The sequence below is a fragment of the Panthera tigris genome, chromosome B2 (genome assembly GCF_018350195.1).
Source record: "Panthera tigris isolate Pti1 chromosome B2, P.tigris_Pti1_mat1.1, whole genome shotgun sequence".
In the NCBI taxonomy this organism is placed as follows: domain Eukaryota; kingdom Metazoa; phylum Chordata; class Mammalia; order Carnivora; family Felidae; genus Panthera; species Panthera tigris.
The window spans coordinates 30409126-30421529 of NC_056664.1; the positions used below are offsets into that span (position 1 = coordinate 30409126).

Here is a 12404-nt window from a genome sequence, read left to right on the forward strand (position 1 = left end):
CAACCAGGCAGGCAGCAGGGGAGAAGTGCTAGGCCCTCAGGGATCATTCCTCACTCTGTGCTCGGTCTTCCAGAGCAATGCTTGCCTTCCCCTGTAATGACCCCTGTCACTGATAGAAGGGACCCAAGAGAAAATGCAGTGTGGAGTCTGCTGAGGACTATGTGGCTCTGAGAATAAGGATGGTTGGAGATGCTTTGCAGTTTGAGATCCCCTTCTTCCACCTTCCAAATGGGCTAAGGTTGGGACAAGTGCATTCGGAGGAAGGAGGTGGGTGGGAACGCCACAGATGGCCTTCTCAGAGAGTAGAGGCCACAGGAATTGATTTGATTGTTTCAAGCAACCAGAAAAAGAATATTTTACCAACACTTCTTACCAACCCTGAATTAAGACATACTAGCATCTCAGCATCTGTATTTGGCAACACTAAAGGTTTACATTCTTTATTTTCTTCAGGCTCGAAATCAGTTTTCAAACAGTCTCCTACATTTTTCCCACTGCCACGGGGTCCCTGGAGGCCGGGTCCCCAATATCTGGGCTGGGTCACACATTCCAGCCATGCAGTCGCTTTCCCCGGGGCCGCAGGCGGCCCTCACCCCACCATCACAGCCCCAAAGAAGGTCTTCCCTCTCCTGTAGTCCACCATATCGGGGTGACTGATATTGACATACACCCTCTCGCCCCTCCGGAGCTGTACCAGGCCCCCGAAGCCCACACTCGTGTACCAGAGAGGCCCGTACTCGTGCGTCCGGGACGGGTCCAAGACCGGGGTCACGGTCTCTGCGCCCTCCAGCAGCAGCTCGGGAGTCCCCGGTCCATACGCGCCCCGGTCCGGTACAGCCGGCTGCGCAGCGTGACCGAGTGGTCGAGGGGGCCCCCGCCGGCAGGGGGCGCCCGACCCCGGTAGCCGACGTGACAGTAGAGGTAATAGAGGCCGTCCTGTGGGAGCGCCAGTCCCTCGGCGCCGGAGAACTGCGTCCCGCTCCTCAAAAACGCCTCTTCTTTCTTGGCCTCCCAGCCTAGCCCCTGCCCCTTCGTCCAAGCACCTGCGGAGAAACGGGCCTGTCGGCTCTCGGGAACCCCATCCCGGAGGAATGATCTAGGCCCGGGACTTCTGGGAGGGTGAGCATGAAGGAGAATGGGGACTTTTAACACCCTGCAGGGACTTTCAACCTCCCCACCCCCCGCCCGAGCCGGGAGTGGGGGATGGTGGGGGGCGAAGACCGTGGCGCCACCCCTGCAATGATTATGACTAAGGGGATTAATAGCACCAGATTGTGGGGTACGGGGCGCTGTGGTGGGGAGATCCAGGCCGGGTTTTGCCTGCTCCAGGAGGGAAGCAAGAAGCGAATAGGGAGAAGGTGGGCCCTTTAGGGACAAGCGGTGGTGAAGCAGGTCGGAAACACAGCCCCGCAATAACGGAGCAAAGGGATTCGGGCGGGCAGAACTGCACCTTTGACTATCTATGAGAACCATACCTATGACTATCTATGAGATCCTTACCTATGAGGTGGGCAGCTGGGAGCCTGGAGCTGAAATCTGTTCCTGCCTCTTCCTCTGGCAGCACCTGTGTCCCTGGAAGGGGCGAAGAGTCCACGATTGGGGGCCAGGGTGGCCATCCATGCATGGTCCCCCTGAGAGGACCGAGCGCCAGGGCCCAAGGATGGGGCACCTGGATTCCGGGAGGAAAAGCTCTTCTGGGGATGCAGATGAATGGGAGCTGGGCATCCCTGAAGGGCTGGAGCAGGGGAGGGGGTGATGGTCTGCTCTTACCCAATCGCTGCTGGGCCTGGGCCTGTGCCCCCGGGTCAGCCGTCCCTGTTACCTGGGTGGGTGGGGTTACAGTGCCCAGAGTTCAGTTTTAGCTGATGCCAACCCCACCCCTCCCAACATAAACCCAAGCTCCAGGCCTTAGGGTTTTTCCTACCAGTCCCATCCCCAACATACATCTATCTCCCTGGAAGGGACAACAAGCAGAACATATGTACTTGGGCAGAGACAGAGGCCTGAGTATGTCTTGGGAAGAGGAGAACAGCCAGCCAGACAGCAAGGAAGGAGCTTGGAGATATCAGAACACAACAGCATCACAGGATCTTGGAAACAGGGCCAGCAAAGAGACAGACAAGGCATCCCCACCGAGGACAGCCAGGCCAACTGAGCAGGATGGGGCAAGAGGCCCCCCAGGCATAGCCAGAGGTAAGTGAGCCTCAGCCACATACAGCCCTCCTAGGGCTGGTTGCAGCTACTCACCTGTCCTCCCTGCTCTTGGGGCACCAAGGCCAGCACAGCCAGGACAGTGATAGGCACAGCCAGCAGCAGGGTCACCAGGGAGGTGGCTCCTGCCACAGCCAGCAGGAGGCAGCCCTTCCCCTGGGGCCTCCTACCCCGGCCCTCTAGCCCCAGTGCCCCCATGGAGACTGAGCCAGGGCCAGGGCAGGGGGGCTTTCATACCTCAGGGGTGGGGCCACCCCCTCCCCATAGACCCACACACCTGGCTGGGACTTTCCGCACACCCCTGCTCCCCTCACCCAGCTTCCTGTTTACCCAGAGCTGGGGTGGGGCAGCTGGATGCCCGGGTTCTCTGAACTGGGGAAGGAGTTGGGGTGAAGAGACAGGCTTGCAGGTTAGAGCTGGAGGGGGGCCTTAGAGATCATCTGGTTCAGCAGGGAGGGAAACTGAGGCCCAGGGAGGGAAGGCAGCTTACAGAAAGTCAGGCAACAAAGCTGCAATGAGAACACAGAAGTCCAGATTTCCAGGACAGTCTGCATTCTTCTACACCCCGGCGGTGGGTGCTGGAGGAAGGACTGTGTCCATGTCCTTGAGAACTTGAGGGATGGATGGCTGTGTTCCTGAGAAGAACTCATGCCCACACTGGACCAACCTCCTCCTTCCATTCCCTTGCTCACCCCTAACCCCAAGAGCCTGGTGAGCAGCAGAGTTCAGCCCGTCCACAGAAATAGCAGCTGAAAGGGGCCTCAGCCTCACCACTGACTATCATCTCTCTGAGGAGGGATGGAAATGAGCATCACCTCCCTTGCTACACAGAGTGTAGACAGGAGAGCGGTGAGGCATAGCCCCACCTCAAAGAGCCTTGCTGTCTAGCATGAGCCCCATCCATTCAGTAGGTGAGACTAAATGTTTATGAATAAATGAAGAAAGGACAAATGAATGAATGAGTGAGCAAAACAAAGCAGCAAGGATCCAACAAATGGTATGGTAGACAGTACAGTGGGAGTTACAGGGAGGAAGGACCAGGTCCAAGGAAGTTGGAAGTGGTCCTAGATCATCGCCCCATCTCTGTCATTAAGTAATAATAATAATAATAATAATAATGCTATTATACAAGTAGCAGTTAGCATATGGTTGCCACTGACCTACACACTTTATACATAGAAATTCTTTTAATCCTGACACAAACCTTAAGAAACTGAGGCACAGAGAGGTTAAGGAACTTCTAGAAGGCCACACGGTAGTGGCAGAGTCAGGATTTGAACCCAGGCTGTCTGCCTCCAGAGCCCTGACCACAAGACAGTTTAAAAGCTGAGTGCTGACTTCAGATTTGTGCATTTTAGTGTATGTAAATCTTGCCTTCCTCAGCCCCCCAAAAAAGAAACGGGGAAACAAAAGCTTGACTCAAGTCAACGATAAGCATGGTAAAAAGGTTTAGAGGCAGGGGTGCCTGGGTGGCTCAGTTGATTGAGCGTCTGACTTTGGCTCAGGTCATGGTCTCACGGTTCATGAGTTCAGCCCTGCATCAGGCTCTCTGCTGTCAACGCAGGGAGCCTGCTTCAGATCCTCTGTCACCTTCTCTCTGCCCCTCCCCTGCTTGCACAACGCGCGCTCACTCTCTTTCAAAAATAAATAAACGTTTAAAAATTAGTTAACTTTTAAAAAGGTTTAGAGGTAAAATGTACTGATGTTTGCAACTTTGAAAGGTATCAAAAAATGAGATAGACAGGTATGCAATAAAGCACTATAGAAAATGTCAGTTTTAGAGTCTACGTGGTAGGGATATGTTCACTGTAAAATTGTCTCAATTTTGTTCTGTTTGAGCATTTTAATAATAATAAAATGTGTTAAAATTTTTTCAAAAACAACCCTAAATACTGCCCACCATCCAGCATGGGGAACCTTGTGGGGGGGGAGGGGGAAGGGGAAGAAATGCCAGGAAGTTTCTGAATTTGAAGAAGGAAATGCAAATGCATGTGGACCCAAGCATCAGATATCCTCCTTTTCCTCTTGCCTCCACATGAGGTCCCCAGTCTTCACCCTCCTCAAGAACTGGGTGTGCAGTCCTCCAGCACCCATCTCCCTCTCCATCTCAGTACCACTAAGAGGCCTTCATCCAGGTCTCTGTCCAGAAGTTTTTGGATCACTGCCCTTATTTTTGTGCTCAACTGCAGAATGCTGCCTCCTACAAGAAGTCCACCTAGATTGTCCACACTTCCTTTCCCAACACCGACTCACCATCAGTTTTCTGTCCTAGACTATCAGCAGTACTCATGTACATCTAGTCTCTCATCTGTCTACTGGTCTGTCTACCAGCAGGCCGCAGACTCTGGACAAGCCGGGAGAGAGCAGGAACCCTGGGGAGCAGGGGGGGGGGGAGGGGGGAGGGGGAGGGGAGGCAGTCACACCCCACAGTGAGGTGAAGCTGAGGGAAGAGAGTATGGCTTTGAGGTTCCCGGGGTCCTGGAGTCATCTGCTGTCCAGCCTCTGCCTCTGCTCCCTAAAGAATTTAATACAATCCACTTCTGCCCCCACTTCTCTTCGTGGCTACCTCAGGCTCTCTCCTCTCCACCTGTGTTTCTGCTCCCCAATCCAACCACATGCACACCCCCAGCATTCTTCTTGAACCCAGGAGGGTCCCAGTTTCTAGACCCTGGTCAGTGCAGCTGGCTCTGGTGTGAAGTCAGCTACCCCCTCTTTGTCCTCAAACAGGAACCAGTGGTTACGGGGCAGGAAGTGCCTGAGGGGAAGTTATGGGGCCCAGACACTCCTCCATGCCCTACTTCAGCCCTAGCAGTATCTGCCCATGGGAAGTGGCTCTCCACCCGAATTGGGCCCTGCTCTCCTGAGTGGCTCTGGGGCTGGGGAGCGGCCCCAACTGCCAGGTAGTCCTGGACACCACCCTCCCTGTTTTTCACGGGTCCACACACACACTCAAAACCATGTTTCCTTCTCCTCCAACAGCCACTCACCAGAACCTAAAACCATCCCGTGCTGGAGAGGCCCCTATGAACTACCCGGTCAGCCGAGGGCAGAGGAATAGGGGTATATGCTGGGGCTGACACAGCTGGCTTTGAACCCCAGCTCTGCCACTTCTGGGCTGGACCTCCTTGTAAGTAAGAGTCTGAACTCAAGCCTGAGGTTCCCCACCAGGGAAACAGGCACCGTAGTACCCTACGTTGTGGGGATTCGCAGTGACAAATGGAAAGTGCCCGGTTCAGGGTTGGCACATAAGTGGGGCTCCTCAGCCCTGGAACAATTGTAACAGAGGGCCCCGCACTTCACAGATGAGGAACTTGAGGCACGTGACTCTCCCTGGGCCATTTAGCCTAGCACAGCAGGGACCAGGTTTCCTGACTTCCAGGCCAGTCTTCAGTGCTCTACCTAATGGCAGCTTATAAGGAATGGAAAGAGGGTAAGGTAGCCCTCTGCACAGGGGAGGGTTGTGGGTAAACAGCAGTGTGTGCGTTCATGAGTAGGTGGTCAGAGGACACTCGGTCCAGGTGGGCAGGGGACCTCATGGGGAGGCCCAGAGACGGCACAGATGGCAGTGGGAAGCCTCTGAGGGGCCGGTGGTCATGGGTGTGGGTGAGGTAACAGGTGAGAGGTGGGCACCTCTGGTAGGAGGTGAGATAAACCAGATCCGGGATGAAGAATCTGAGTCTGCCTTTCTGCCTCTAACGCTGTTGGATAGGGAAGCTGAGATACCCTCTGCCAACCAGGAGGATGGGGGAAGCTGAAGGGAGAAATGGGTCCCTGATACCTACCCCTTCTCGCCGCAGGTATATGCCTTTACCTATTTGGCAGCAGCCTGGGGCTGGGGGGGCTCCTGCTCCTGGCTGTGGTCGTTCTGTCTGCCTGTCTGTGTCGGCTCCATCGGAAAGGTGAGCCCCAGCCTCACCTCCCTCATTCGCCCACCACAATGCCCCGTGTTGCCCCCACGCACCCCCTCTCCCGCTGCTTTCCCAGAAGGCCCCGTCAATTCCCACACACCCTGGGAGAGGAGGGTGGGAGAGAGGGGAGGACGGTGTCCAAAGAGAGAGGCAGGCGGGCGTTTGGTTTGGGCCATGGGAACCACAGAGATGTCAGCAAGTGAGGCAACACCGCTGGGGTTGGGAGAGTGATGGGGGAGGGGGGGGGGCCTGCTGAGTTTCTTCTTTTCTTCCAGTGAGGAGGCTGGAGAGGAGCTGGGTGAGTCCGGGGCCGGGGGAGTGGGTGATGGGGACGAGCAGGCTGAGGGCTGAGAAGGGAGAGCAAGAGAAGAGAGGGAACACAGGGGCACAAGAGAGCCAGAGACGCAGAGAAAAAAAGGGGGAGAAAAAGAGAAATAAGGATGAGAAGAAAAGCAGAGAGAAAGGGTATAGAGAAAGGAAAAGGTAATAAGAAAGGAGAAAGAGTGTGGAAGCAGTGAGAGAGACAGAGTGAGAGAGAAAATCAGATGGAGAAAGAGAGAGATGCAGGGGGAGGAAAAAAGAGAGAGAATAATGACAACAGAGACGCAGGGAGGAAGGCAATGAGAGAAATGAGCAGGAGTTTAGGCTGGCAGAGACAGAGGGCAGGGGGCACTGAGGAGGCAATGAGGTACAGCAGGGTGGGCAGCAGCACAAGGAAGGACCCAGGGGAGGGGGCTCCTCCGGTGACCTCCCAGCAGCACCTTCTACCCCCGCCCCAGGCCCAGCTCTCAGAGCAAGAGCTCCACTACGCATCTCTGCTGTCCGTGCCTTGCCGTGAGGGGCCTGGCCTCAGCCAAAGGGAAGGCTCCAAGGAGGACCCCAGCAGTGACTATGCCTGCATTGCCAAGAACTAATCCACCTGAGCTCCCCCAAACGCCTTCCCCCAACCCAGGACTGTGGCCCACCCAGTAAAGACCGTGGTCTCACCACCTTCTGTGCCTTGGGGTTCTCAGTTCAACTCAACTCAGTCCCATTTCAGCATGACCGCCATCAAAACTTAAGCAAGGTTATCTTCCCACCCACTCTGGGGTCGAGTAGTGATTTCTCAGGTGTTTAGGAACCCAAGCTTCCCTGAAGGCCAGAAAGAGTACATGTGTGAGCCTGGCTGGAATGGGGAGTTAACAGGTGGGGCTAATCCGATTCCATATGCCCCATTTCTCAGGAGAATCAGACCTAGCCCCCTGCACCCCAGAGAGGTGGAGGTGTTGAGTCCTGGATGGTGATGGGAGAGGCTCCAGACACAATTACTGGGAAGGTCGCTCCTTGGACCTTTCCAGGCCAGGCTTGGCAGAAGGGAGAGTTAGGAAGAGTCAGGGGACCCCAGAGAGGGACATTTTTGGGTACCTGGAGAATGGAAAAGGAAAAACATGAGACTCATAAGGAGTTAGTGGTGGGGCAGAGAAGGATTTATTGGGGTCTCTTGAAGAGGGTTGGGATGGCTGAGGTCTCGAATCACTCATCAGAGGCCATCTGAGGAGTGGCAGCATGTTCCCAGGTGACAGTGGCCTGCAGGAGAGACAACAGGGGTTGCCCATCGCCACAGCCCTCCTCTTCCTGGTCTCTGTCTCCCCCTCCTCCAGCTCTCTTCCACTATTGCCCTGGCCCCATTCCTTACATTTTCCTTGGTAATAGATGGTGCTGCCCATGGCCACAGAGATAAAGCTGAAGGCATAGAATGCCGCCCGAAGGAGGAGGACTGTGCTGGCCCCCAGCCAAGGAGGTCCTGAATGTAGGCGGTAGAAGGAAGGGCTTGGTAAGGGGGGGCCTCAGGAAGAAGCATGCACAGGCTCAGGGAGGGACAGAGAGCAGGAGCCCTCAGGGAAAGATTCCCAACTTCCGGGGAGAGGGGCCTCCCACCTCACCTTTTTCTATCACCAGCAGAGTCCCATTCCCTGTTCCAGCACCAAGACCCAGCACCTCCACCCTGCACACGTAGACTCCAGTGTCACAGTCTTGGGTATCCCAGATGTGCAGCTCAGCCTGGTGGTCACAGAGGAAACGGGAAGAGGCAAGAGGGGCCAGGCGGCCCCTGAACTCTGGTGTCTCATTCCTCACTTCCTTCCCTGGGGCCACCTTGTCCCGGTACCACGTGACAGAGCCAATGGCCAGTCTCCCTCTGCTGGCATTGAAGGAGCAGGGCAAGAGGGCAGCAGAGCCCTCCTGGGTACGAATCTCAAGGGGCTGGAACACCCAGAGAACACAGGATCCTGGCAGGCAGAGAGAAGACCCAGAGAAATGCTTCCCCACTTACAGTAAAGAGAAAGGACCAAGAGCTTGCCGTAGAATATCCCAGCTGTGTCCCCAACTCACGGAGGACCCAGAGGGCCAAGCACTTTGGTACCTCATGAAACCCTTTTCTCTCCACCAGGCTAATTTCGTAACATTGCTTATTTAAATAGTTTTTCGGGGGCACCTGGGGGGCTCAGTCACTTGAACATCTAACTTTTGATTTTGACACAGACCCAGGGTCATGGGATGGAGCCCCCACGTCGTGCTCTGTGCTGAGTGTGGAGCCTGCTTAAGATTCTCTCTCCCCCCACCTCTGTCTCTCCCTCTGTCCCTCTTCCCCGATCAATCATGTTCTCTCTCTAAAATAAATAAATATTGGCGCACCTGGGTGGCTCAGTCAGTTAAGCACCTGACTCTTGGTTTCAGCTCAGGTCATGATCTCACAGTTCGTGAGTTCAAGCCCCATGTGGGGCTCTGCACTGACAGTGCAGAGCCTGCTTGGGATTCTCACTCTATCTCTCTCTCTGCCCCTCCCCTGCTCATGCTCTCTCTCTCTCTCTCTCTCAAAATAAATAAACCTTTAACAAAATATTTAAAATAAATAAATAATAAAAATTAGTTTTTCAAATTCTTTCTTATACCAACTGTCATCCTTGCCCCCTCCCATCACTCCCCTGCTACATTCACTAGTAGGTTCTTGCTGAAATTTAACCTGTCACATTAAATTGAAGTTCATTGATGAACGTGGCTCCCTAGTTAACTAATAATTAACTATATTATTCCAGGTATTATTTTCACACCAGTGACATACTATATATAGTACACCACCCTTGCTACTTTGTTTTTTGTTAAAGAGCATTAACTAATTAAGTCTTCTGGTGACGATGTGACTATAATTGATGAAAATCCCTATCTAACTCATCCAAATTGATGAATTAAACCAATTAGTAAAATCTCCGATTGGATTCTCTAGTTGATGAAATTCACCTGCCATTCTTCTATTTCAGAAGTTCTCAAATTTGAAAGCACATGGGAATCACCCAGAGTGTTTGTTCAAATAGATTCCTGGGCCCTACCCCCAGAGACATTTACTCAGTGGTTTTAGAGTAGGGCCTGAGAATTTGCCCCAGGTTCCCAGCTGATGCTAAAACTTTGGGTCTGGAGTCCACACTGCATGTAGTTAATGGATATGGCTCATAGTTAAAGTCTCTCAGTTAATTAAAATCAGTTTCATTAAGAAACTTCCCTTAGAGTTAATTAGGTCTCCCAAACTCCTAATTACATCTAGACCCTAGATAATAAGACTTGTTTAATAGGCTTATTAAGCTCATCAAATTAAAATTGACCCCTTCAGAAAAAAAATTCACCTCTTCCTTCTTTAAGCCCTTTATACTGGTTCTTTCAACTTTATCTTACTAGGGTGGCAGCTGAGAAGAAAGGGCCTCTGGGATGGAAGGTGGGGAGTGACGCTCCCAGCTGACAACACGGAGACATGGAGGGAATTGTGAACTGGGGGGTGTCCGCGTTGCATCAGCTTTACGGAGGGCCCCACCTGCTCCCAGTTTCCTTTCCTGGCCACTCCCCTCAGGCCTCCAGGTCAGCCTCCCCCCATCCACCCTCCTCCCAGCCGCACACCCCCTCAGGGTTCTGGGAGAAAGCCCTCTCACCTGGATGGACCATGATAACGATGAGCAACAGCATCCGGGGCATGTCAGAGGGTGTTTGTTTCAATTGGCGAGGGGGACCTGAGCGGTAAGCTCTGGGTGGAGAAAGAACAACCTGCTACTCGTGGCCAGGGTTGCCAGATGGAGGTGGGGAGCTTCCTATGACACACAGGACTCTCACATCACTTTTCAAGGACCTCAACTGCGTAGGACCTCAGGCATCAAATTCTTGCCTCCCTGAGGAGAGAGGATGCTGCTAATGGCAGTATCTGGGTCACTAGGAGGTAGGGGCAAAACATGGTCAAGTGACCCAAGTGTTTGAGGGCTAGGGTGGGGCTTAGATGGCTGCTAACACGAGGGTGGGTGGGTGAGACCAGGATGTGGTTCCCCTATCTTCTGAGGTTCAAGAAGACCAACGCTTTACTCAGAATAAGGCTCCAGAAACCCTCCTGGGCTCAGAGCTAACCTACTTCCCTCATCTTGGCTCAGCAGTGCCCAGGCCCATCCCATCTGTTCCCTTTAGGCTGGCCCTCCTCCAAGGCTGCTCTAGAAATTCTATAATGGAGGGGATTAAGAGAAGCAAGCTGATTGGTGGTGGCAGCAGGTGGTTGCTAGGGTCTTTGTTTGGAAGGTTCATTTGCATAGCAATCAACCTGTTTTAATTAGATTGTGTGGACTTGGGTGGTTTGGCCAAGTGCAAGGGATGGAGAGATTTGTACTCTTTCATATTCAGGTCTCCATTAAAGGAATATACCTCTCGCTGAGGGCTGCTTTACCCTATTGTGTTCTGCAAGCACTTATCACCCACCAGTAAACCGACTCATTTATTATTTTATTCACTACTTAGCTAGCATTTCTTGAGAAACTACCAAGTGCTCATTACATGAAAAATATTCTCACAGACACGAAGGAAAGACATTGAGTTCATAACTCTAGGGTTATATAGGGATTGGTACAAGAATATACCACACATTCTTGTAAATGCACACCAAATGAGATAGCACAGCAGCTAGAAAAGGAGGGTTACGTATACAATGCTCCACATGAGACATGGGCACAAAGGGTTAGGGTTAGGGTTAGGGTTAACAACCCTCACCCCACAGTTCTGGCTCCTTTTATATTAATACATCTTCTTCCTTTTGTGTCACTCTTTCTAGCTCTGTTTCACAATACATTCGTGGATTGCAATTCCCAGTCTTCCCTGCAGTGATCTGGAGTTTTGTCTTGGGGAAACAGTAATCGCATGGTTAAGAATGCTGGCTTGGAGTCAGGCTGGGTTCAAATGCAAAATCCCCAACAAACTAGTTATATGATCTTGAACAAATTATTTAACCTCTCTGAACCACCTGCACAAGAACATAGGCCACATCATCTGGGAAGGACTGACTCCATCTTTCTCCATCAGGAGACTGGCTTCCTCTTCAGGGCCTCTAACCTGAGGGTGTGGAATTGAGGTGTCATGGCTAGGCAAGGGCTGCCCCCTGGTGGTCATGGAGCCTGGGGAGTCCTGAGACACCTAGAAGTGGTTTTTCTCAAAAGGGCCTGAATTCCAGCTTCCGTCCAGTCCCTTACCTTGCCTCATCCTATCAACAGACCATCTCCACCCCAAAGAGTCAATGTGGAAGAAATGGTTTCTTCTACTCAACTATGATAAGCAACTTGAGGAGGGAGCAGAGATCACCACCAGTGGACTGGGGCTGTAGGGCTGGGAAGCGCCACTGGCCTGAAGATAAAACTCCATACTTGCTACAGTACACGCTCAATCACATGGCACTGCTCCATGTCTCAGGACAATGCGGCTTTGAAGTCAAGTCAGCCTAAGTTGGAGCCCTGGTTCCCCTGCTTACACATCTGTGAATGTGAATAGCATCTGTCAATTTCCAGACTTCACTGTCCTGGATGCTCAGTGTATGTTAGTCCCTAGCTCCTCCCCAGTCTGGGGCTAGGATGACCATGGTTAAGCTCTGCCTGAACTCAAGGGTATCTTGCTCTCTCTACCCCTTTTCTGTACCTAAGATTTCCAATATCCAAAAATGTTGTGGATTCCAAAGATTGTACTTGGATTTTTTTTTAAGTCCATCTACAATAAATCCTGGTAGAAGTGTAGATTCAAGGACCCTTTTCAATAACTCTGAGACTCTCTAAGGAACTTTAACCTGCAGGACAGGAACTGATGCACTAATCAGCACAAGGATGGAATTTTTCAAAGATACTTTTTACCAGGGATTCAGGAGGAAAGCCAATGAATAAAGAAGTTGTGAAGTGGATGTATATACATCTGTGATCTAATTTATTTATTTATTTATTTATTTGAAACCAACTTTTTTTTTTA

The 12404-nt window shown here is 52.2% G+C and overlaps 3 protein-coding genes and 1 long non-coding RNA gene across 14 annotated transcripts; 2 read left to right on the forward strand and 2 right to left on the reverse strand.

Annotated features, from left to right (window-relative positions):
* Window positions 1-409: 409 nt before the first annotated feature.
* LTB (lymphotoxin beta) lies at window positions 410-2852 on the reverse strand. Its single transcript, XM_015545073.2, is given in 5 exon segments — window positions 410-825; window positions 828-1043; window positions 1501-1572; window positions 1771-1822; window positions 2248-2852. Coding segments are annotated over 5 exon segments (738 nt in total). The 5' UTR covers window positions 2410-2852; the 3' UTR covers window positions 410-589.
* Window positions 1031-7108, forward strand: LST1 (leukocyte specific transcript 1). Of its 7 annotated transcripts, none has more exons than XM_042985958.1 (6): window positions 2105-2193; window positions 5191-5338; window positions 5514-5641; window positions 6009-6110; window positions 6395-6417; window positions 6878-7108. In XM_042985958.1, exons 3-6 carry the CDS (start codon window positions 5614-5616, stop codon window positions 7031-7033), a joined length of 309 nt encoding a protein of 102 aa, XP_042841892.1. In that variant the 5' UTR covers window positions 2105-2193; window positions 5191-5338; window positions 5514-5613; the 3' UTR covers window positions 7034-7108. The 7 variants fall into 7 exon arrangements, with proteins under 7 accessions (XP_042841888.1, XP_042841891.1, XP_042841889.1 ...); XM_007098807.3 differs by having other exon boundaries at window positions 6899-7108; XM_042985954.1 differs by lacking the exons at window positions 5191-5338; window positions 5514-5641 and adding an exon at window positions 1031-1119 and having other exon boundaries at window positions 1562-2193.
* Window positions 7109-7207: 99 nt separating this feature from the next.
* Window positions 7208-11201, reverse strand: NCR3 (natural cytotoxicity triggering receptor 3). 5 transcript variants are annotated; one of them, XM_042985949.1, is made up of 4 exons: window positions 10543-11200; window positions 10076-10309; window positions 8042-8386; window positions 7208-7902 (listed from the first exon to the last, which is right to left on the reverse strand). In XM_042985949.1, exons 2-4 carry the CDS (start codon window positions 10116-10118, stop codon window positions 7490-7492), a joined length of 801 nt encoding a protein of 266 aa, XP_042841883.1. In that variant the 5' UTR covers window positions 10119-10309; window positions 10543-11200; the 3' UTR covers window positions 7208-7489. The 5 variants fall into 5 exon arrangements, with proteins under 5 accessions (XP_042841883.1, XP_042841884.1, XP_042841882.1 ...); XM_042985950.1 differs by having other exon boundaries at window positions 10539-11200; XM_007098806.3 differs by having other exon boundaries at window positions 7568-7685; window positions 7795-7902; window positions 10076-11191.
* LOC122238586 lies at window positions 8972-12343 on the forward strand. Its single transcript, XR_006217559.1, has 2 exons — window positions 8972-10004; window positions 11230-12343. It is a non-coding gene; the product is annotated as an uncharacterized LOC122238586 (long non-coding RNA).
* The last annotated feature ends 61 nt before the right edge of the window (window positions 12344-12404 follow it).

Coding starts and splice junctions, on each gene's coding strand:
- NCR3 (XM_042985949.1), bottom strand. CDS start 10,118: ATGCCCCGGATGCTGTTGCTCATCGTTATCATGGTCCATCCAG. Junction 8,387..10,075: donor CGTTATCATGGTCCATCCAG/GTGAGAGGGCTT, acceptor TCTGCCTGCCAG/GATCCTGTGTTCTCTGGGTG. Junction 7,903..8,041: donor TCTGCTGGTGATAGAAAAAG/GTGAGGTGGGAG, acceptor GCCTACATTCAG/GACCTCCTTGGCTGGGGGCC.
- LST1 (XM_042985954.1), top strand. CDS start 1,980: ATGTACTTGGGCAGAGACAGAGGCCTGAGTATGTCTTGGGAAGAGGAG. Junction 6,111..6,394: donor GTGTCGGCTCCATCGGAAAG/GTGAGCCCCAGC, acceptor CTTTTCTTCCAG/TGAGGAGGCTGGAGAGGAGC. Junction 6,418..6,877: donor GGAGGCTGGAGAGGAGCTGG/GTGAGTCCGGGG, acceptor ACCTCCCAGCAG/CACCTTCTACCCCCGCCCCA.